At 36.7% G+C, this 25,130-nt stretch overlaps 1 protein-coding gene across 4 annotated transcripts in view; it reads right to left on the bottom strand.

The window, feature by feature from the left end:
* The window catches only part of IL1RAP (interleukin 1 receptor accessory protein), a 221,563-nt gene that overhangs the window by 34,450 nt on the left and 161,983 nt on the right, over positions 1-25,130 (bottom strand). For all 4 annotated transcript variants that reach the window (XM_058426921.1, XM_032171908.2, XM_032171907.2 and 1 more), the window contains 4 exons: positions 20,006-20,291; positions 15,238-15,424; positions 3,655-3,820; positions 683-754 (listed from right to left, as the gene is read on the bottom strand). In XM_058426921.1, coding sequence (XP_058282904.1) covers positions 683-754; positions 3,655-3,820; positions 15,238-15,424; positions 20,006-20,291 — 711 coding nt within the window. The remainder of the gene's footprint in view (positions 1-682; positions 755-3,654; positions 3,821-15,237; positions 15,425-20,005; positions 20,292-25,130) is intronic.

The raw sequence follows: 25,130 nt of genomic DNA, 5'->3' as shown, positions 1-25,130 counted from the left end.
GTCTGTTGTTATTTAGGTTAACACCTCTCATTGGGTTTGGACTGGATTTATTACAAGTGACACTACATAGAAAATGTTAAAATTTTCTATAGTTTCCTATTCACTTAACTGTGGGAGGCTTCGAGTCAAAAGAGCAACATGTTCTCCCTTATTTGGTCGGTTATCGGTGATTTTTGTCTATAATGAAAAGTTACGGAAACTAAAAGAAGAACCAAAGAGCCGCAGTAAGCGTTCAACAGTGTTCTGCATCAATGTCTACTAGTTTTATCAGTTGTTACCTATTATATTCACAGTCTTGCCTTCAAGATCCACCACTGACCTTTCATAACGGAGCAGGAGCTTGAAGGATGTCTAAATCTTGTGCTCATGTTGCAGCTTTGGCAAATCAAAGCCCTGTACAAGCTAAAGTTTGCATCAAACAGAAATCACTAATCGGGAGAGGAAGATGGCTAGCAGAGGGAGAAGGGAGCAGATACCGAGAGTGAAGCAAAAAATTCTGGAGTTGCCCACAATATCAGTGAAGTAACCGATATCCAGAGCTGCCTTGGTTTCTGACATTTCAGTTTCAATTCATGTGTTTCTTTACAAAAGTCATCTATTTCCTTGCGTTAACAAAAAATGACATTTTATTCCTTGTAATTAAGAGAATCTAAATGAAATTCAGAGACATAGCTGTAATTACCTGGTTCTTTCTCATAGACCACGTGGTCATTAGGTGAATGGATCACAGGGGGCACTGCATTTTTTGGAGAGCCTGTGGTAGAGGAAATAAAAAAGGGAGATGATGTTAAATCACGCAGCCTTATTAAAAATTCTGCTCTTCTCCGAACCTTGCCTAACTTCCTGGCATAGTTTGTCAGTTGTTTTAGAGAAGGCCTATAGTCCAAGATATACTCAGTTGCTGCACTTCATTCATTTAAAACAAGCAAAGCATAAAATAAAGGAAATACAGATTTGACGTCTGCTCCCAGTTCCTGACATGGGCTCCTAAATCCCCTGTGATTTCCTGTGTGATAGGGGTAATAGGAGCATCTTCTGTTTTAATATTGTTCTAGTCCCAAATTCCTATCACAAGAGCTTCTAAGACCTTTGGAATCTCTGGAGTAACGAGTGGATTTTATACGCTAATGAAATGATTGGTGGCTAGGGTTCCTATATAGCTTCTGGATGAGCGCTAGTAGCCAGAAAGACCATAGATGACTAACACAATCTCCAGCCTCTCACCTATCCCTGGAAGTTTGGGATTGTGGCTGAAATTTCCAGTCCTTTTACTCAATAATGCCCGTGTGATGGAACCTCCATAAAAACCCTAAACGATGAGGTTCGGAGAGCTTCTGGGTTGGTAAGGACATCCACAAGCTGAGAGGGTGGAGCTCTGAACTCAGGACCCTTCCAGAACTCACCCTGTGTATCTCTTCATCTGGATGTTCATTTGAATCCTTTATAATAATTTCTATAATAACCAAGTAAGGGTAAGTAAAAGGTTTTCCTGAGTTTTGTGAGCAGTTATACCAAATCACAGAACCTGAGGAGGAAGGAGTAGGACACCTTCAGTTTGTAGCTACAACTCAGAGTTGTGGGTAACGTGGGAACCTATTGCTTGTGATTGGAATCTAAAGTAGGGGGTGGGGGAGTCTTTTAGGAAGGAGTCCTTCACCTGTGGGGTCTGTGCTAACTCTAGATAACTGGTGTCAAATTGAATTAAACTGTAGGACATGCAGTTAATATCCTCGGAAAAGGTGAGAATTACTTGGTATAGAAAAGCCACACATTTAGTGACAAAAGTCTTTTGAGCATAGAAAAAAATAGTTTTCGCTTTACAAAGAAACAAATAAAATATACTAAATACCCTCCATGCTTAAGGTCGGATTGCTTAACAAAGCTTTCCAAAGCTTACATGAGATAGATGTCTTATGTTGCATAATACCTAATTGCTTTCATGCCTTAGTCGGTTGTTTCTTCTCTCTGTATTTCTTCACAACATTATCTAAACTGTCTAGTATGGAAGCTGGTTAAATAAGTGTTACATTCATGAGTAAATAAATGGAAAATTCACAATCATGATGTTAAGGCCGGCACATTAGTCTGCTTGATGACTAGTTATCAGTTGAATGTTTGTTTATGAGATTGCTGCTCTTTATAATATTCAATACGCCTAAATTTTAAAAAATAATACATTGAATAGAGTTTTTAGTGTTGTCTTCAAAATATGAGCTCCAAAGATTTAATAACCAAGTTCTAATCCTGATTTGGCCATATATCAACCATATAAATATGTGAAAGCAAAGTTACTTGTTTTTTCCTAATTTTTGAAAAGCTAATTTTTCATAACTCTAAAATGAGGATAATTAAAACTCATATCTCAGTTTCATTATGAGAAATAAACTAAGTAATATATATTAAGGATATGCTACTGGCATATAATAAACACTCAATACTTTGCAGCTTTAAAACAACAAACTTGTGTTGCTTGAAATTTGAGAAAGAAGCCCCCAGTGCCCAGATCTGTCAGTGAATTTTTAAATCTGTTAATCAGAGTGACCAAGTATGCTTATTCCCAACTTCCCCAGAATGCATACTTTTAAGTACATATATTAGAAACAACTGCCAAGATGAATATAAGGTTACATTATTCATTTGACTTCTAAAATTTAGTGTGTTTTTTTCTTATGAATTAATCCCCAACTCAGCATTATTTAGAAAGTAAGCAGAAAAAGAAGAGAAGTGATTACAACATTGTTTGAATACTATTTGCACTATATGAAAGCCTTTTTGTTGCTAACTTACACTAAATCATGTCAGACCAGTAGAAAAAGCCCTGAACAGAGACCTGGGATTTAGAATTACTTCTTCAAGTAACTCACTGAGTGTCTCTAAACAGGTTACTTCCTGTCAGTGAGCCTAATGTTTCCATCTGTTAAAACACGGGGTATGACAAAACAATACCTGGAGATGCTATCTTTTTTTAATACAATGAACACAGTGGTATTTAGGGGTCATCCCCAAAAGCCATATATCCTGACACTACTTCTCTATTTCTGGGTTTGCTAGGAGTTTGTCAATTCTGTCTAAGAATTACCCTTTCCACTTTCCTAGTTTCTCACCCCTGTTCTCTTAGTGCAAAATAATGGTTGAACATTATTGCCAGCAAATACCTTCAGCAATAGCTAGAGCAGTTTTAGTATATAGAAAAATAGAGTTTACTTAATCCAAGTAAAACACTCTTTTGACAAAAGTGTTGCACTGAGTCTCTATTGCTTGCCTGAAACTGCATTAATACGATATGATTTTTTTTAAATATTCTCAATCAATTTTAGTTCCAGAGCACAGATAAAGACACAGACCTTGTTCAAAGTCATGTTTCTAATAAGCAGCAGTGACAGAATTTGAATGCAGATCTGTCTGGTGCTCCTTTCCCTCCCCAAACTACCCTTTACTTCATTCATTTATTCACATATTCATTCAGTTGACCAATAGTTATTGAATGCTTACGACGTGCATGGAATTGTTGGAGGCTCTACAGACAGTGCTGCAAACAAAAAACATGAATCTCTTTTCTTACACAATTTACATACTAGTGTGTAATAAACTATTAAAAACCATAACAAGATTATCACATGCTTGTTGTGTGTACTGGACACTAATCATGCTTACCTACTACCTTTACAGTCAGAGTCCTGGTGAGATGAAACGTACGTCCATTTTCTGGATATGTAACAACACATGTGTAATTTCCATTATTTGAAATTAAGGCAATGAGGAAACTCAAGTTCATACCTTCGGGTATTACGTTATTAAAATTCTGTATTTTATAACAGCCCTAGAAGAAGTAAAAAAAAAAAGAAAAAGTTTACTTTTTAGATACACGCATAGAAAATATACAAACACATGCACACTCACATCTAATTTTGCACAGAACACCGAAATATTCATGCTGCAGTTTTTATAAAACTGTTTTGGTCAAGTATTTGACAAGATTTCTGCAAAGAATAAATGAAACGCCTGTCATTATCTTTTCCGATCATGAGAAATTAAAATTCTAAACTAAGATGTGACTTCAAAAACACAGGCTTCCTGTCTCAGGATCAAATTCTGGGCATCCTATGTTGATAGTAAAGCAAAGTTACAGTTTTGAAATAATGACTAAGGAAACTTGAGCAACTGCAAGACCTGCTATTTAGAAAGCAATTATTTTTCTTTTTGTAATATTTCCTCACTGATTATATTAATTTGGGAATCCAGTCACTCCGTCTGATAATCTAGGCCCCAGTTTAGATGTCTGGTTTTGGCATTTTTAATCGCCCTGTTGTTTCCCTGTATCAGATATTTCCAAACTGCTTTGTATTTTTCTTTTACTTTATCACTTTTTTTTTTTTTTTTTGAGATGGGGTCTCATCACTCTGTGACCCAGGCTGGAGTGCAGTGGCGTGATCTCAGCTCACTGCAACCTCCGTCTTCTGGGTTCAAGCAATTCTCCTGCCTCAGTCTCCTGAGTAGCTGGGACTACAGGTGCGCGCCAGCATGCCTGGCTAGTTTTTGTAATTTTGGTAGAGATGGGGTTACACCATGCTGTCCAGGCTGGTCTTAAACTCCTGACCTCATGATCCGCCCACCTGGGCCTCCCAAAGTGCTAGGATTACAGGCATGAGCTACCAACTGTATCCCATTTTTATAACTGAGTATCACAGATTTCAGAAACTAAAAATAAAATATCTTCATGGGCCTGATCAAGATCTAGGAATGTATTTCTGCTCCTAATTCACATTTGCATATAACTGTTGACATTTAAAATTGAGAAACTGAACTATCTCAGTCAACAACTATCTCATTCAACATAGCTAGAATCCTGTGTCAAATTCTCAGTCTCACTCTTTGGCTAAATTATTACTTTTTGTTGCCATTTTTGAGAAAAAAATCAATACACTATCTGTGACAAAAATATGTATTGAACATTTACTTTTAGAAAAGCTTTTGTTTTCCTTTTACATATCAATAAGTCACCTATGACAAAAAGATTAGGTTATCTCTAAGGCTTTTTACATCTTTAAATTTCTGGGAGTCTACTACTAGCTTGTAACTTCAATTTTTTTTATTCACATATTTCGTCTTTAATGTTTGTATGATTAAGGTTCTCTTCAATTCCTGGAGCATGTATTTTGAAATATGACAGTTACACTGAGGCACATTTTGTAATGCTTTGTCACAGGAAATGTGTATTTTAAGAACAGCATTGAACTTCCATTTCATGGAAAAGATCATCAAGAGGAAGCTACTATAAGCTCGGGTAACGTATTTCTTCAACGCAGCTTCTCCTGTAAGATAAGCAATACTTGCAGACACTTGTCACACCAGCAAACGATTTCAATATCCTTAGGTTATCACAAAGGATAAGGTCTCAAAGGCCTGTATTCTTATAAGTTTATGTCAGATTTGGTTTGAATTGAGTTTACAGTATCAATAGAACTATTTTATTTTTGTGATACTTTTCATTTAAACAGTTCAAAGGTATTTCCCCCTCATTTGTTAGCTTAGCTGTTCTTAAATCCCTGTGAAGCAGACAGGTCAGACTAAATATGCTGTAATTGCATAGACGGAAAAAATGAGACAGAGATATTCTAGATAACACAGTAGAGAGCTGAAATGCAGTTTTCCAGAAAGCTGAATAACGTTCTTTCATTAGCTTCTTAACTAAGAATGAACACCTCTCCTCAGCAGTGAGTTGAGGCTATAAAAATTATACTGAGACATGCACTTAACATATACTCTGTCTCGTCTGATCCTTATTCCAAACATGTAAAGTTTGTACTGCTTTTACCTCCGTTTTATAGATGAATGAACAAGGCCTAGAAATGTTAAGTAACTGTCAACATCACACCACTAGACAGTGTTAAAGCTGGAATTTGAATTCAGATCTACTTGTTTCAAAGTCCTTGCTTTTAATTTCACCTGATACTGTCTCTTCATTCTATGCAGTAGCCCTGAACCTGTGCCATCCCTGGAGCCAGCCTGAGTGAAAAGTGTGATGTGGCTCCATCACTTAAAACAGGCTAATTCCTGCAATCAGTGGTAAACTGAAGAGGCACACTTTTGAGGATGAGAAGTCAATTATTATTACTGGACTTGTCAACAGTATTTCCTTAAGAATGTGATGGAGGAAACTTTTTATAGCTGTTTCAAAGCTATTAGGCCTAAAACATTTTAGAAATAAAGGGAATATTTTACATTCTAATATGTGTGTGAGGGTAATTCAGGGCATTGTTACACTACAAATGTCTATTAACATTAACCTGCTGTGTGTCTGGTTAGCGCTCTCTTTCTTATCAGCAACTCTGTCTCTAGACCCTTCACAACACATGTACCTGAGACACATAGGATAATTTTAAACATAATAAACTATTGCTAAAAATAAAACCTGAAAATGTTATAATGATTTCAAAACCATTTATTTGGAATCCAGGAGAAAACAAACATAAAAAAAGATTTAGATTCTCCAAGAATAGAAAACATGCTTTAAAATATAAGAAATGAGTTAACAGTAAGTGAATTTCCACAATGAAGCAAACACTTGTCTGACTAGAAGACAAACAATCCTAGTTGACCCATTAGTTCCTCATTCTGAATTCAAAAGAGAGAAGTTAAATAGAAGAGTGATTTTTCAACCATGCTATGGTTGCTGTGGCAACCGACCGCAACATATAGGTAAAGAACAACACAAGAAATGACTTTAGGATCTTTCAACTGAAATGAATCATGTGGGGAGGGGAAGGGTGCGGTGGAGGAATGCCATGATGAAGTAAGAACAAGTGTTTCCATTCAACAAACCAACAATGTGTAAAGAACTCTGTGAAGGCACCAAAATGGAAATATACAATTCTAACTTACAGTTATTCATGGTCTAATGGACGATTGCAACAAACACAATAAAAGGCATTTAGGGGCACGGGAGTGTGAAATAAAAACAAAACAACTTAGAAAAACTTAATGAAGAAGAAAGATTTGGGCTGGTTCTTAAATGATAAGTAGAATATTCACATCTGTTGAGGAAGAAGGTAGACATGGGAAGTAGACACTTCAGGCACAGGAAAAAGTGTGAAGAACTCACCTGTGTTGTCTTAATTTTTTTCCCCTCACTATTAGTACTTAAACTACATTATTATACTGTTCTGTTTTCATGCAGAGTTCCTCCTTTGGAAAATTAACTTGTATGAGGGCCGGTGGGGGTAATAAGTTCCGTATCTGCATGGTCAGAAACCTGCTCAATACTTGGTGCTTGGTAAATTCTCGACACATTAGTGTTGCCTGATCAAAGGTATGAATGAGAGAAGCCAAGACCCAAAAGGCATGGAGTTGAGGGCTCATCGAGTGTATAAGTGCTGATGAGTATTTGGAATATAAGACATTGGATGATGGGTTGTAGGATGGAAAGGGAAAGTAGACGTAAAGATACAAATAGTTTAATTGAGATACAAGGTTTGAACTGTTAGTAGCATCTACTGAAGTTTTTGCATTCAAGATAAAGTTGGTGTAAAACATATACTTTGCTATGAAGTCTTGGAAGAGTTAGATAAACTAGTCACTTCCAATTAACAGAACTAAGTCATGCAATGATTACACCACAAATATTTACAAAGTCCCTCCTATGGGCCAGGCACTGGGTTAGGAGCTGGGTATACAATTGCCAGAAAAAAAACACAAATGGCGCTTATTCTCTGGAATTTTACAGGGCAGGCTAATTCATTCAATTGTTTAATTGAATATTGGCTCAGTTTTATGCTATGTGCTTGGTATTCAAGGGAAAGAGAAAGAGACAGGAAAAGAGTGGTCATGACTTAGTACAGAAAAAAGAGAAATACAATCACTGGAATAATAAACACAAGATATGAATGAAGTGCTATCAAAGTACAGAGTAGGTGATTTATATGGCCTGAAGTGGCTTTAAGACTTCATAGCTATTTGAATTTGGCTTTGTTTTTAAGTCATGAATCTTGAGTCCTCAGAGGCCCTAAACCTTATGTCAAATGTTATATGTACATATATGTACACATATAGAATTACATGTGTATAGCTCTGAAAGAAAATACGATAAATACTCTCTCACACTAAGGTTGAAAATCCAATCACTATATAGGAAGTGTAAGGAAAGAAAAGAGATAAAGAACCAATCTAAGTTGTCAAATCAAATAGGAGCAGGCATTTGAAAAATAAGGCCTACTACACAGACCTTGAACTAACTTCTCAACAATATCTCTATGCCAACAAGAAGGCCAAGCCCGGCACTTTTTCAGAAATGTTCTTTCCTGACAGCACTTAGTCTGGAAAAGCAAATATCTTCCTATTTTCCAAGAGATAGTTATAAAAAATGTTTGATCAATTCTGATTAATTTCACAATAAAAATGAAAAGTGGAGGTAATATATCAATTTTAATAATCAGTATGGGTACAAGGAAAACTAGCTTTGTGGAAAGTTACATCCAGAATGATATCTATTCTGATAAATAGCAGGTGAGAGTATTTCAGCAGCTATCGTAAATATAATCTACAAAACACCCAATAAAATGGTTCCTTTGATCCTCGGTGAGAAAATTGTCTATGCTTTAATAAGTATCTCTAAAAGATAAAGTTTTAAATATCAAACTCTAAGGGAGAGAATTAATACAGAAATATGAAAGTTAGGATGGCCTGCCAAAGACTCTAAATTAATCTCATTAGTAACAAAAGCAACAACAAAAGGATTGCATTACCTGTGTCTTTACTTCTATATGTTTGGAGGTTCCTATGTGAATAAACAGGCAGTCTCCCATTTATACACATAGTATATTTCAGAATTTGTTTTATAAGCCAGCCATTTGAAATTCTGTAAATCACTTACAAACTATGGTTTGCTTTCCAGACTAGTTACAAAACCTGGGTTATTCAGCAAGTATTTGCTGAACATCAGTTTAACTCACAGGAGTTAAACTAGAATACCTAATGCTGAATTAGAGAATTGTGAATTCTGGGTCCTAAATTAACTAAACTCTGCTATGCAGAAAAAAAAAGGGGAGAAAGAAGGCATGTGGAGGAGGACAATCCAATCCTACCCCATTTCTTCAGCAATTCGGAAATGTAAACATTTGGTTTTCTGTTTCCTGTAATCTCAGTTTGTCTGAGACGCCTCTGATTTCTCAGGGCCCTCTATCTGCAGGTTCGCCTGTGTCCCACAGTCCAGTCCACACCCCAGTATGTGTTCAAAAGTCATCCTGCCCTTCCAAAATGTCCTAAGCTCCAAAAGTAAAGGCTGGACCACCCTCCTTACATCAGTTCTAGAGAGTACAGTTTTTGTAATCACAAAGAACTGGCCTGAAACCCCAGACTCTCCCATTAGTAGCTGCATTGTTTTGAGTAAATTATATATGAAAGTGTAAAAGTGTGGTTTCCTGACACATTACATAGGGTCGACTCTTAGCTCCTAGTTCTGTGGCCTGGCCTTGGAAATATTTCTCAACCACGCTATACCTCGGTTCCTCAACTATAACATGGGGAAAACATGACAGCCTATGTCATAAGGATGTTGACAGAATTAAGTAAAATCAAGCATTTGGAACAACATGTGTGTTCAGTAAATGTTAGCTGTTATTGTTTATCTCTCTGAATCGCCATTTCCTAATCTGTCAAAATATGGTATCTCCCTTGCAGAGCTGGTGTTACATATGAACATAAAGCACACAGCATGCTGCCGTGTGACTTCTGAAATGTAAGAAATATTAGTTTCCTCTTTCTTTCTTAAGATTAGCAGCTTTTATCTTTCAGATAACAGGAAAGCAAATTTCCTGAAACTTATTATTATGGATCTATCTTTTAATCCTCGTAGACTTGTAGACTTATTTGCATTACTAAAAGAGAACATCTTTACCATGTCTCTTTAGTAATGCAAATAAGTCTACTACGAGGATTAAAAGATAGATCCGTAGAGGTAGGAACCAACAGATGTAGGAACCTCTGTTGATAACAACTAAAAAAGAATTGCTGAAGAAGGGCCAAGACACCTGGGTAGATGCTTGGGGATGATTGTAAAAGGCAGAAAATAGAAGGCAAAGAGAGCACTGCTGTAGAGAGACAGGAGGATGCAGTGACCAAGAACCTTTGTTTTGTTTCCAAGATGGCAGAAGTCTTAGGATTAAAGGTGTCAGTTGATTACCCAAAAGTAGAGGACCAGGAAGCAACATATCAGAAATTATTAGCAAACTTCTTAATCAAATAAGAGAAAACATTACTGGTTGTTGTCTTTTTTTTTTTTTTTTTGAAATGGAGTCTCCCTCCATTGCCCAGGCTGGAGTGCAGTGGCACGATCTCGGCTCACTGCAACCTCCACCTCATAGGTTCAAACTATTCTCCTGCCACAGCCTCCCAAGTAGCTGGGACTACAGCTGTGCACCACCACACCCGGCTAGTTTTTGTATTTTTAGTAGAGATGGGGTTTCACCATATTGGCCATGTTGTTTGTCTTTTTTAGTCACCTGCACATGGTTGGATATTGGCCATGGTAATTGTTTTACAGCTGTGACTTTTTCTGTCTCCTTCTCAGAATTTATGTCTCCATTTACCCATGAATAGTATCTCTAGAGTATGGCATTAGCTCAGTTCTCTTCTCACTTTATCTAGTCTTCTTAAGTGCTTCAACTATCACATGAATGCACCCAATTCTCTGTCTTTAGCTCTGATTTTTCTCCTAAGCTCCAGACTCATAATCATGTAACCACTACCTGCTAGTCACTGCCACCCGCCAGCTAGATGTCTCACAGACATCAGCAACTAACTTAACATGACATTACCTAACCCATTACTTACTCCCTAAACCTGCTTCTCCTCTGTTACTTCATACCTTGGTTAATAGCACCATGTCATCCTTTCATGAAAACCAGAAATCTGGAAATCATTGGAGATGCAGAGTAAGACATTACATAGCTTTGCCCTCAAGAAATATGCTGTCTTCTAGGATACATATCGCTCTCTCCTTAAAACCAACAGTAATTTCTCCTTGTCACTCTTATGAAACTTAGAAGTTTACATTTTGATAAGAGTAGAAATTCTTCGTATTTACAAACTTATTTGTATTAAATTATGAGGTCATTTGGGACTACACAGCCCTGGGCATATATTTTATTCATTATGGTGTTCCCTCAACCCCCTGGCATACTGCATTGATCACAGGTAATTTTCAGCTAGTATACAGATATTCCTCAACTTATGATGAGAGTTACATACCAATAAACCTATCCTAAGTCCAAAATGTGGTTAAGTCAAAAATGCATTTAATGCTCGCAATACAGCAGACGGTCCCCAACTTAGGACGGTTTTATTTATGATTTTTCGACTTTATGATAATGTGAAAGTGATAAAAATTCAGTAGAAACCATAGCCCCATCATAAATCATAAGAAGCTACTTGACATACCGTGAGGTTTCATCCCAATAAACCCATGATCAAGTTGAAAAATCTTAAGTCAAACCATTGTAAATCGAGGACCATCTGTAGTCATGAATGAACGACTAGAAAAAGTAAAGAAGTAAAAAATAATATTGAAACAGGTACAAATAAACAGGAATAATGAGAGAAATATGATTTCCAGCTGGAGGGAACAAGGAACAATTAATAAAGGTGGTACAATTTGGTCTGTTCTAAAGGGAGGACATTCCAGGCAGAGGAAATGCACGAGGAAAAAGGGGACGAGAAAACGGAAGGATGTGTATGGGAATAAAACTAAAAAATCAGGCCGGGCGCGGTGGCTCACGCTTGTAATCCCAGCACTTTGGGAGGCCGAGGCGGGCGGATCACGAGGTCAGGAGATCGAGACCACGGTGAAACCCCATCTCTACTAAAAATACAAAAAATTAGCCGGGCGTGGTGGCGGGCGCCTGTAGTCCCAGCTACTCGGGAGGCTGAGGCAGGAGAATGGCGTGAACCCGGGAGGCGGAGCTTGCAGTGAGCCGAGATCGCGCCACCGCACTCCAGCCTGGGCGACAGAGCGAGACTCCGTCTCAAAAAAAAAAAAAAAAAAAAAAAAAAAACTAAAAAATCAAATAAGGTTCGAGATTAAAACCTTGATTGCAGGGTAAATAAACTTTTTTGTTTAACTGGAAGGTATATTACACTTACTGATGTAAAACTGTTAATATTATTTTTTAACCATCTTTTAGGTTTTTTACTATGAAAAATTACAATCAGAGAGAGGACAACGAGCTCCTGTATCTTTACCAGCCTCAACAAGTATTAATTGAGACTATGTCTTATTTCATGCACAGCTACTCACTGCACCCCAAGATTATTTTGAGGCAAATCACAGACATCATATAATTTTATTTCTAAACAATATTTGAGTATCTCCAAAAAAGAAGACTCCTTCTGCAAGCATAACTACAATACCATTATCCAGTTTAAAAAGTAATAATTTATTAGTAACATTAGTATTACATGTTCAAAATTCCCTGATCTTTTCATAATTTGCTTTATAGTTTTTTTCAAATGAAAAAGATCCAACCAAAGTTGATTCATTGCAATTGGTTGTTAAATCTCTTAAATCAGTCTCTGTATCTCTTTCTCTTCCTCACTCCTTTTCTACCTTCCTTCTCTCCCTCCCTCCATCCCTCTTAGTCATTATATTGTAAAATAAAGCACATACAAAAAAACCATGCAAAACGCATCTAAGAGTTAATGAGTTATTATAAAGCAAAGGCCTTTGTAACCATCAGTCAGGTCCAGGAACTTTGCCAGTCCCTCTTGAAGGCCTTCTTCATGGCCCATGTCAATCACACCTCCTTTACTACCCTCCAAAGTCGTCGCTATCTATACTTTTATAGTAAAATCACTTCCTTGTTTTTATTTATATACTTTTCACCTATATATGCATGCTTAGATGCTACAGTGCTATCTACTTTTTAAATGTCTTATATGTTTCTTTTAATCTATACAGTCCCTCTTCATGACGTTCCTTTTCTTATAATTTATCTTTTGAAAAACCCAGCACATCTGGCCCATAGAGTTTCACATAGTCTGGATTTTATTGATGACATATCCATGCTGCAGTTCAATATATTTCTATGTTATTTATATATCTCCTACAAAATGACAGTGGGATCCAAAGGCTTAATCGGACTCAGGTTTAATTAATTTGGTAATATGAATCAATACATAATATTTTCTTCTTTTATCAGAAGAAACATGTCTGATGGTTTTTCATCTTGTGATGTTAGCAGTCATTAATGCTTAGATGCCTAGATTTATTAATCTATTGAGAGTTGCAAGGTGAGGATAATTCTAACTGTATCATTAAATTTTCATCTGTTATTAGAAACACTTCACAAAACACACCTCTCTACAACACTTCATTACCCTATGTTACATGTCTTCTAGGAAAAACAGAATGAATACTTGATTATTCTCCTTTACCAGTTTTCAAGATAATAAACTGATCTCCTATCATCATCCAAATGTAACTCATTAAATTTTGTGAAATGTCATTATAAACTTATAAATTTAAACTGACTTCATAGGATTTAAACCATTGCAATTAGGTTCAAATTATTTCGGTTAAAATTGTTCATCTTTGGCCAACAGAAGACTCTTCAAGTTGACTCTCAAACTGTATAATTAACAACTTAAGCAGAGGCAGAATTTAAAATTTTTAGCTTTTGAAATTTACAACAAACTGTGTTTGTAGAATTTTTTGTTTCTCTCTGGAGTTCTGCCAACTTTTGCTGCTTATTTTTGAAGCATTGTTATTAAGCACGCAAGCTTTTGCTGTTTTTATGTTTCCCTGACAAAGTGATCATTTTATTATTATGAAATGTCATCTTTTTCTCTGGTAATCCTCACTGTCTACTTTATCTGATATACTTACGGCCATTCTAATTTTCTTATTGTATTTGTCATTTTTTTAAATTTTAATTTTTTCTCCCTTTCACCTTCTATTAGTCTTAAGGTATTATCTATTGTGTTTTTTATTCTGTGATCTTTCTCTTAAATTAACTTCATTTCTAAAATGATTTATTTTCTAAGTTTGTATGGAGTTACGTAATTATATATAATTTTTAGATGTTTCTAATTCATATTATTCTTTCACATCTTGAATCATTTTAAAATGTTGTTTAGCTCACTTAGGAAATAGTAGTTTTTTCTGAATTTTAAAATATAAAAGGATTTTCTAACTTCAGCAAGATACCTTTTCAAAACGATGGTGTCTTGGTCTTAAGATGTCCTGGCTTTGTTCTCCTGATCCATTTTTAACCAGTCCTTCTCCTTCCTTCCTATATATTGTCCTCATCCAGCTTACTTTTGATTCTACTCATAGTAGCTTCTCCTCAACGTGGCTGGTCATATTTCAGAGCTGTGAGGCACTACAACTTTTCCCACCCCTTCAGAGCTTCTTTTTATAGGTCTCTTGCACTACCCCTTACTAGAGAGCAAAACCCTCTCCCAATTTCAGCTCCTGTTCTCACATTGGCTCATCACACTTTCCAGTGAGTACCTGTTGGCTCTTTTGGTGTTCTCCTATTGTCAAGTCTGACAGACACTACATTACTTCCGTCTGTTTCCTTCCCCACAAACAGTGATCCCATATGGGCTTAGGCTGTTGGTGGCTTATCTCAGTTAACTTTATCAAAAGTGGTTCTTACGGATAACTTGTCACTGAGTTATGTTATAAATTCTGTCCGTGGGGTTCTGGCTTTGGTGTATGTGGAGACTTGAAGTGATACAAAAGCTATGTTGCTACCTTCCAACACTTTTATGTTTTGACGAAACATTTTCCAAATCCCTCGGATGTGGAAAAGGCCATAGATGTACAGTGCTCACAAATGAGGGCAAAGAAAAAAACACACATAAATAATAAAATGCAGTACTGATGAATCAAGGAAATGAAATTCACCACAAGAATTAATAGCTTATGACTTCACTAAGCAGGAACTAGAAGTGGGCAGCATTTCTTAAAATGTATTTCACATAAAGTTAACAGAAATAAGGTAGTTTTGGTGTTCTAGTTAGAATAATTTCAGAAATAGTGACCTGAGACAAAGTATTGTGCACCACTTCCTTTAAAATGGTACAAAATGAGGATGTGGTGAAATATTTCCATAAAGTTATTATGGAATAGATCAGATAATCTGAAGAGAAATTCCTTTGCTTATACATATAACTCAGCAAATAAGTATTATCATTTTATAAGCCATTAGAGAGAATACAATGTAGTCTAATTTTCCTTACCATATACCAAGTGATGGTCGGTTTGACACTGGAAGGAAAATATCCATCTACATTTGGACAAGTGATCCTCTGAATGCCATATTCTATATACAGTTTATGCACTGGGAGTTTCATGGGGGAATTGAAACAGCTGTCTTTTTGAACAACTTCCAAGGGAAATGCAACTTTGCTGCAATATGTGGTGTTCCTGAAAAAAGAAATATACAATGAATGGGTAGTATTTGCATTTGATTTCATATAGCAACCACATTCAAATGAACTAAGTGAAGCCATGCTACATACTGAGACATCATTTATACACGTAAGTTCATGTAGGAGATAAAATGGTAGTGGAGGCATTTCCTACACGAATTGACATCATAGGATAAAAAAACAGGCACAATTAATTAACTACTATTAATGTACTAAAGTATTTATACTTTCAGATGTGATCCTAAATGTGTGTTTGTCAGTGTATATAAATAGTCATGTGTCACACGATGACATTTTCGTTAATGATGGATTACATATGTGATGGTGGTTTCATAAAATTATAATAGAGCTCAAGAATTTCTATTGTTTATTGATGTAATCATCATTGTAATTTCATAGGGCAACATATTATTCACGTTTTTGGTGATGCTGGTATAAACAAACCTATTCGCCGTCAGACAAATAAAAGTGTATAGTAATGTCCTAGGCTTTCACATTCATTCACTGCTCACTCACCTACTCTCCCAGAGCAACGTCCAGTCCCACAAACTCTATTCATGATAAGTGCCCTACATAGGTGTACTGTTTTTTCATCTTTTATATTGTATGTTAACTCTGTCTTTTCTATATTTACATAGATTAGGTACACAAATCCTTACCATTGTGTTATAATTGCCTATAGTATTCAGTACCACAACCTGCTATACAGGTTGGTAGCCTAGGAGTAACAGACTATGCCATATAGCCTAGGTGTGTAGTAGGCTCTACCATCCAAGTTCACGTAACTACACTCTGTGATGGTCATACAATGACAAAAATCAGCTAACAAAACATTTCTCAGAACATATCCCCTGTTCTGCTGTTCAACATAGCAAAATATAACTGTGTATATATGTAACACTTAAAACATTCTCGGTAATACTCAGTGCTGGTAAGGCAGAGGCATGAATGGCATATTTATGCAGAGTCAATAATGGTACAAGCAAACTTTGAGAAAAACTATGTTTTCAGGATCATAAAAAAGCCTTTGTTTTTGCCCTAGCAATCCTGTGTCTGGATATTTCATCACATGATAGAACGATAGAAAAGGAGGATTAGAGACAGCAAATAGTCAAAAATGCCCATCCAGAGCCATATCAGCAAGGAAAACATTAAAATCAATAGAAGAAAATGTGACAAATGGAATATTATAAAGAAACCTGTGGTACAACCATTCCAAGTTGTCATGAGAATGTATACAAACAATCAGGCACGACGGAAAAAAACAAACACATAACAATTCCTTAGGATGACTGGGGAGTTGCATTTGTGCTATAAGGTTCACACACGTTGTTCCGTCTGCCTGGAGGGCTTACTTCCCCCACCCCTTCCATTTCACATGCAGGCCTTCTCTGTTATCTTTTCCCACCTCATATCTAAATTTGATCTGTCATTTATTGAGCACCTTGGACATTTCCTTGATTAAATTTGTTACAGTTCAAAACTAGGTGGTTATGTTATAGATATGTATGCTTATCCTCTGTAAAATATAAGTCCCACAACACTATTTATGTTTTTTATTACATAAATTGCATCTAGTACAGTGTCTTAACTTTCAGAAACTGCTAAATAAATATTTGTTATTAAATAAGTGGAATGGATGTAAAACTTGTGTCTAAATGTAGGAAAACATGAAAAGAACATACAGTAATAAAAACAACTTATTTTTTAGGGTGATGAGATAAGGAGTCTATGTGTAGCCATTTTTGTGATTTTTGTCTAAATAACATTTGGGAGGCATCACATCACATATATTTGGCTTATTTGGTACCAAAATGACTTATGAATAAAGACAAAATATAGTGGAAGGGGTGGGGTATGCATTCTCAAAGAGGGAGGGAGGGGTGTTAAAGATGACTCGTGACAATACTCAGAAGGTGGCAAGGGGGAGTGGTAGGCATGACCCCTACCTACAAATAACAAAACATCTGCCACGTGGAAGACAGATTCTACAGGTGGAAGTTATAGAAGGTAAATTTAAGTTTAAGGATATATTTTCTGATTTTAAAAAATATGAAGAACAGTGATTCGACCGACTTTTTTAGCTCCCCAAGTTGAACAGTATTGGCGCAAGAATATAAATAAAATACTGAAAGATGAAACTAACTTTATGACCTTAAAGACATTCAGGCCTATGGTTCTACATGTTCCAGTTTAAAGTCATTCTCAGATTAGACATTTCCTCAGTAAAACAGGAAACCTAGTAGTGCTCCTACCAGACAATTTCAATTCTAGATTTGCTCTAGGAACATGGAAGATAAGAGAAGTAAACTGAAGAGGCGACAATCTGGAAGTTGATAAATAACATTAAAGGTATACGCAGGTCTTAACAGTCATGCAGCCCTACTCCTATGATGTAAAAGAAGATTAGAAAAGTTTGTGGAAGATCTACAGGCAGGTAGTAAGTAATTAAGGAAAAAGTAAAACTGATACTGAAGCACTAAGATACACAGTGGAGACCATAGTTAAACAGAAAGCTCCTGATGACTTCTTCCCACTGGGAAATGTTAACAGATGAACAGTTATCAAAGATAAAAAGGAACTCAACAAGCATGTGTGCCAACTCTCTTCCTATGTGGACGTAGATGCCACAGCTCTCAGACATGGACAGGACTTGCCTAAGGTCACCAGCTAAGTAGTGGCAGAGTGGAAGTGATGGCCTGGTGTCTCTGTCTTCTCCTAATGCTCTTTCCACTATCATCTGCTTTAACTTCTACCAAGTTGTATTAGAACATAAATAATGAGAATATGAGTATTTCAGGATCCTCAGAAACCCATATGCCAGTCTAAAGTCCACTCCAATAAAATTCAAGTGTCCGATGAAAGCCTCAGAAGGGCCTTCAGAGGCTACAGGAATCTCCCTTACCTGCAACCCCCAAGAACACAGTGATCCAAAGGCTTTTCTGTGATAGAAAAGAGATCTTTTTTCACATAATCATAACATAGCTTGCATTTACCAAAGCACAGTCATAGTTTTCCATCAGGGAGTAGTTACTTTCCATGAGAGAAAAAACATTTGTGATTATTTATTGTTATGGACTGAACTGTGTCACCCCACCCCAATTTATATGCTAAAGTCCTAATTCACTGTACATTAGAATGTGACTTTATTTGAAAACAGAACATTTAAAGACATAACTGAGCTCAAATGAGGTCATAAGGGGGGTCTTTAATCCCATATGACTAGCATTCTTATCAGAAAAAGAGATTAAGACACAAACACACAGAGGAAAGACCATGTAAAGACAAGGAGAGAAGATGGCCATATACAAGCCAAGGAGAGAGGCATCAAGAATGAAATCAACCCTGCCAACACCCTGATCTTGGACTTCTAGCCTCCAGAACGGTGAGAAGGTAATTTTGTTTGTTAAAGTCACCCACTCTGTGGTATTTTGTCATTGCAGCCCTAGCAAGGCAATACACCTGTTAAATAGTAGGAAGTCGTTAAAATAAAAAATAATAACCCAGGCGGGAGTTTAGAAAACAAAGCCAAGCCTGGCAGCTAAAAAGTGACTGTGAGTAAAAAGTAACCAAATAATTAACCCTGAAATGGGCTGTTCTGTGGAGAGGCCTCAGTTTTTAGAAGTTGTTTTTGTCGTTGTTGTTGTTGTTGTTTTTCCCAAAAACAACATTAATGCAGAAAAAAGTAAAAGAGGAATACTGTAGAGTAAAATATACAATCTACAAAACTTTCAAGGGAAAAAGAGTGGATTGGACAGAAATTTGACAGTCATGGTAAATTGTTTGGATTATATCCTGAGATTGCCACAGATATGGTATTCTCTTGCTTCTTAGGGGAAATTTGGTGGAAGTTTAAAAAGCATTGTCAGACATACACGTCACGCCTCCCAAAAGAATATTTGGGAGAATATTATGACAGAGAAAATTCTAAGGAGGAAATTGTAACTGAAAAGGCAAACCTTGGGCAAATGGGAGAGAGGACTCCCAGTTCGCTCTAGGTCTTCTGATTTGGGGGCTAGATCTGTAGTGTCCACTAGAAATGATAATGTGAACCACATACGTAATTTTAGACATTTCAGTTGCCACACTCAAAAAGTAAAATAATATTTGGGAGGCATCACATCACACATATTTGGGAGGCATTGTGCATCACACAATGCACCTGAGTTTCTCTTCTGTGCCAAGTACTTTGAAAGATGCCAAGAAAAACAGATACAAATGGGCTCTATCCCCTGCCCTGTTCGACGTCTGGAGAAATGGATGTCTCAGGTGAGGCATAAAGGCAGGCAGGAACCGGTGTCATGAGAAGGGATTAATAACAAGGCTCCACTTTTGGACAACTTTGATATGTCTCGGGGTCTGGGAAGAAACTACCTCTGGAGAACATTCTAAGGGCCACAACCAATTTCTCGGCATACCTCCTTCAGCCCCCTTCAGCTAAGCTGCAGAGAATGACCTCACTAAACTCTATTTAAATGCTTCCGACTTCTCCCCAGCTTCCTAGCACACGGATCGTCTGGATAAAAGCCCAGAAATGAAAGGGAAAAGAGAAAGCCGCTGCCAAGAATCAGGCTACCTTAACATGCAGGTATAGTTGCCAGTGTCATTGAGGAGAGTGGGCCGGAACCACAGCACATCTTTCTCCTTACTGATGCGGTTCTCAGGGAGGCGGAAGTTAATTGGCTCCTCAAGGTCCCGGTCCTGCCTAGTCCAATACCAGATCAGAGTAAGGCCGGCTGAATGGGCTGTGCTGTAGTTAAATTTCAAGAAGTGTTCGAAGAGCGGGCACTTGATGCGAGCTGGCTCATCTTCAAACACTTGGATTTGCCTCATGGTATCCAGTCCCCAGTCATCGCAACGTTCTGGAATAATCACAAAGAAAGAAAGGGCAGGTGAGTCATTTTATAACAAAGGCCTCAAAATAACACACCTTCTCCTCAGTTCACCCAGTCTTTTCCAGAACCTCTTTCTCTGGTCGTCTTCCAGCCTCCCTCTAATAATTGCACACAGTAGGCACCTTTGGTGTGAAGAAACTGCTGTTCCCCACTATTTTTTATTTTCTTGAATAATATTTGAGTATCTCTTGAATAATGATTTGATCTGATAGCTTGACCCTGTTAAGCCCTGCAAGGTATGGGAGAAAGTTTCACCTAAAAAAGACATCATGTGTTTTTTCACTTTGTGGAACAGAGAATGGTTTAAGGAGGAAATTGTAACTGAAAAGACAACCCTTGGGCAAACGGGAGAAAGGACTCCCAGTTTCCTCTAGATCTTCTGATTTATGGGCTAGATCTGCAATGTCCAATAGAAATTATAATGCAACACACATACGTAATTTTAGACGTCTCAGTTGCCACACTAAAAAAGTAAAACAAAGCAGATGAAATTGATTTTAATATTTTGTTAAGCCCAACATATCCAAAATATCAAAAAAAAATGAGCTATTTTACATTTGCATTCTTTTTCTGTGGTACATCTTCAAAATTCAATGTATTTTTTACTTACATCTCAATCTGGACTAGCCACATATGTCTACTCTCTACTTTATTGGACAGCAGGACAGCAGACCTCAAGATATCAAGAGATCCTCAGTAATACTCCTTGGTGGAATACTCATTCAGAACTAAGGATGCTACAGTTTCAATGACAGAGTCAAATAAAAAGGGAGCTTAGTTCTACAAGGTCGCTCAATTCTTTAAATTCCTTCTGAGCTGTATACCCATTTTATATTTTTATCATCAAACATTATTTTTAACGATCACTTGAAAACTCTGGAATACAGAGTCTGCAAAAACAGCCCTAGTTTTCTCTTTCCCCTGTATCCACATCCTCTGCAATTTGAAACTGTGAGTTTTCCAATCAAGAGTCTGTCTTACCACCCCTCCAATCTGCGCTGTCCTTGTGAGTAATGGCTTTTATAATTTATTCTTTATAATGAAAAGTAATCCCTCATCTACTCAGAAAAAAAAAATCCTTTTTTTAAAGAACTTTTTTCTTGATTTTAAGAAAATAAGAAAAGATTTATTTTCTTAAGAGTGATCTCTGAATGGAGGGCTCTAGAAGTCACCACATGAAGGGTGAACAGAGGTCGGGGTGACGGAGTCCTGCGGGCCACAAAACCATCATCTTAAAGTAGTTTTTTCCTCATGTCCCTAACATACGCACATACACATGCTTATGTATATATGTTTTAACTCTGTAACATTCCCTACATTTCCATTGATATCTAAAACTTTTCATGCCAAGTATAATCGGAAAGGATATATTTAGTGTCATAAGTAATGCCATTTTGAAAGAAAAGAGTTACATCATTCTTTTAATTACATCCAATGGAATAGTGATTTGCCATACACCAATATCCAACCTAAAAACATGTGAAAAACCTTTCTTTTAACCATTATAAATTCCATAGTTTCTTTTTTTCCTTGAACTTACATTAATTCCACTATCTCCACGTATAAATTTACCTTAATGGAATATATTCTTATGTTTGATAGTTTATTTTTTATTTTTCATCATATTATTCTTTTGTGTAATATGTAAAGTGCTAAGTGTTAAAAGATTTTTTGAAATGTCTTATAAATTTAAATAATATGTTTTCATTTTATAAGTAATTAATGATTATAAAATGTAAAGGTTGTACTGGAAATCATTTCTTAGTAATATAGAAGGGCTATTTTTGAATGAGAGATTTTAGGTACCAGTTGAAAACTGTTTGCTTACCTGTAAGAACTGGGAAAATTTGTTTATAGTAAGGAACTAAAGGAGCTTAGTTCCACAAGGTCACTCAATTCTTTAAATTCTTTCTGAGCTGTATACCCATTTTATATTTTTATCATCAAACATTATTTTTAACGATCATTTGAAAACTCTGGAATGCAGAGTCAGCAAAAACAGCCCAAGTTTTCTCTTTCCCTTATAGCCACATCCTCTGCAATTTGAAACTGTGAGTTTTCCAATCAAGAGTCTCTCTTACCAGCCATCAAATCTGGGCTGTCCTTGTGAGTTATACTGGCAAACAAAATGCAGCAAAAGTGATTGTGTGGTGTGTGACAATCTAAGCCTAAGACTTAAAAGGTTTTGCTTTTTCTCTTGGAACTCTGTTGTCACCATGAGAACAAGTCCAGAAAAGCATATTAATAAATAAGAGACAACATAGAGGACAGCTGAGACACCCCAGCTGGCAGCTGGCCCACCTCCAGAAGTATGGCTATCTGGCTTTCCACAACTGACCAAAGGTACAAGAGCAAGTCCAGCCTGGATGAGCTGAGCCACACAAGATACAGACTCAGAAGCAAAAATACAAGTGAAATAATAAAATGAAGTTTGGTCATTTAAATTTGTGCTTCTTTGCAAGGCACCATTTTTGTAGCAGTGGATAACTGGCAAAATAACTCACTTGCCATTATTCTAATTTTGATAAAAGCAAAGAATCTGAAGCTTTCTGACTTGCAAAAGGATTTGTCACGTAAGTAATAAAGCTCTGGGAAATTTAACAACTAGTTTTTTCAAGACTCGACAAATGACTATTGTTGCTATGTTTTTAGCTAGAAGCAACTTTTAAAATTCAACATACAGAGAAATAATTGGAAAAATCACAGTGTTGTTCACATCAATGCACATTTGTAATACAGTATATTTTTATAAAGTATCACATTCTTTGAACATATTTGCAAAGTTGCAGAGTTCGCTTATTCAGTTTATATAAAAGTATAACCAAAGTTTTGGCTGGACGTGGTGGCTCACGCCTGTAATCCCAACACTTTAGGAGGCCAAGGCGGGCAGATCACCTGAGGTCAGGAGTCGAGACCAGCCTAGCCAACATGGCAAAACCCCATCTCTACTAAAAATACAAAAATTAGCCAGGCATGGTGGTGGGCACCTTTAATTCCAGCTGCTCGGAATGCTGAGGCAGGAGACTTGCTTGAACCCAGGAGGCAGAGGTTGCAGTGAGCCAAGATCATGCCACTGCACTCCAGCCTGGGTGAGAGAGCAAGACTCTGTCTCAAAAAAAGAAAAGAAAAGAAAAAGAAAATAATGTTTAATACATAATCCCAAGTAGCTGCAAGAGCAGGAGAAAAGACAATAGTGATACCAACATGGACAAGTGGTAACAGGCTTAACACACCTAAAAAGACAAATCCTAAAGCAGCGGCAGAGAACTGGAGAACAAACCCATCTGTAGTTCAGGATGCTGAAAAGGCCCAGGAATTATCAGCACCAAGATAAAGAGTCATTAGTGCTGTTTACCCAATATTTATGGGTTCTCCTCTCAGTGTAAGATTGTACATTTCCACACCTCTGAAGTAAGGAGCGGCCACGTGCCTTACTTTGGCCAAGAAGACGTAGTCAGTGCTACTTGTGGTGGATGTTTTAAGAGATAGGGTATATTTTACAAACCTCCCTTTTCTTCTGCCTTGGCAAATATGAAAGCACAGAGACACAGGCTCCCTTAGGCTGGGTCCTTTGATGGATGGCATACCACACAACTTTATTCTTTTAAGGCAGAGATAATTTAGATTTGCTTATTACCGATATCAATAATCTATCCTGGCACATGCAGTCAGGTGTCTCAAAACCGAAGGTATGGGAAGAATGGTAAAAGAAAGAAGACAGAATGACAGCTATATAAAAAAGTTACATGCTTTGTTCCAAGCCCACTCTTCTAGTACTGAACAGTTTTCTTCACTCAGCTCCAAGGATGAGGGCAGTCAGACATTTACTCTCCACAGAAGAGAAGGAAAGAATCTTCTGTGGAAAATCTGGCCAGTTTAAGAAGAAAGATATGACAATCTTACTATCAGAAGCTCTTTAGAAAATTGTGCAGCCACATCATCCAACAGAAAAGCCCAAGTTTAACGAGCATCATGGCTTCACACTCACATTTAGAATTTCCAATCAGCTTCTTAATCACTTCTTAAATCCGAGCAGATCATCTGAGAAAAACCTCTACCACAAAATGTAATGTTAGAAAAAAAAAGTAAAAGAAACTTGGAGAAAATGAAATTATTCAAGGAAAAGTATACATTTAAAAAATACTATCAACATTCTCAGAGTGATAATGAACCCATTTCATCCATGAAGCAGGAACAAATGCTATAACAAAGCAATATTCAGAGAAAAAAAGCCCACTAAAACAAAAAGCTTTAATAGATTTTTTTAGATGTTAAATTTAAAGATTTCCTAAAAAGTAGAGTAGAAAGAAAAAGAAATAGAAAATGGATAAGAAAGTTAGAAGCCCTGTCCAGGAATCTCAAACTCTCAATAAGAGGACCCTCTGCACCGCACCTCTCAAAAAAAACCCCAAAATACAAAGAAAATTCTCAATTAAATAATTCACAGAAAAAAAAACCAAATCTGAGAACTGAAATATACAACCTTCTAAGGACCTATCAATTGCCCCAGAATAATGAATAGAAATAGACTCACACCACATAAATATTTCAAAACAATTGCAGAGAAAGAGAGGATTCTGCAAACTTCCAGGGAGTAAGAAAGGAAAGGAAAAAAAAAAAAGTCACTTTACAAAATACTAGGAATGAGAATGGTTTGGGAACTCCCAAACAGAAGACTGGAAACTAGAAGATAATGAAGTGATGCATCTGAAGGAAAATTATTTCCAATCCAGAACCTAAACATAACAAAACAATCAAGTGTGAAGGTGACAAATGTAGACACATAAAGACTCCACAATTTATTTA

Source organism: Hylobates moloch, unplaced genomic scaffold (genome assembly GCF_009828535.3).
Source record: "Hylobates moloch isolate HMO894 unplaced genomic scaffold, HMol_V3 SCAFFOLD_13, whole genome shotgun sequence".
Lineage (NCBI taxonomy): Eukaryota > Metazoa > Chordata > Mammalia > Primates > Hylobatidae > Hylobates > Hylobates moloch.
The sequence above is the reverse complement of the archived record's forward strand: the minus strand, read 5'-3'. Positions and strand labels throughout refer to the sequence as shown.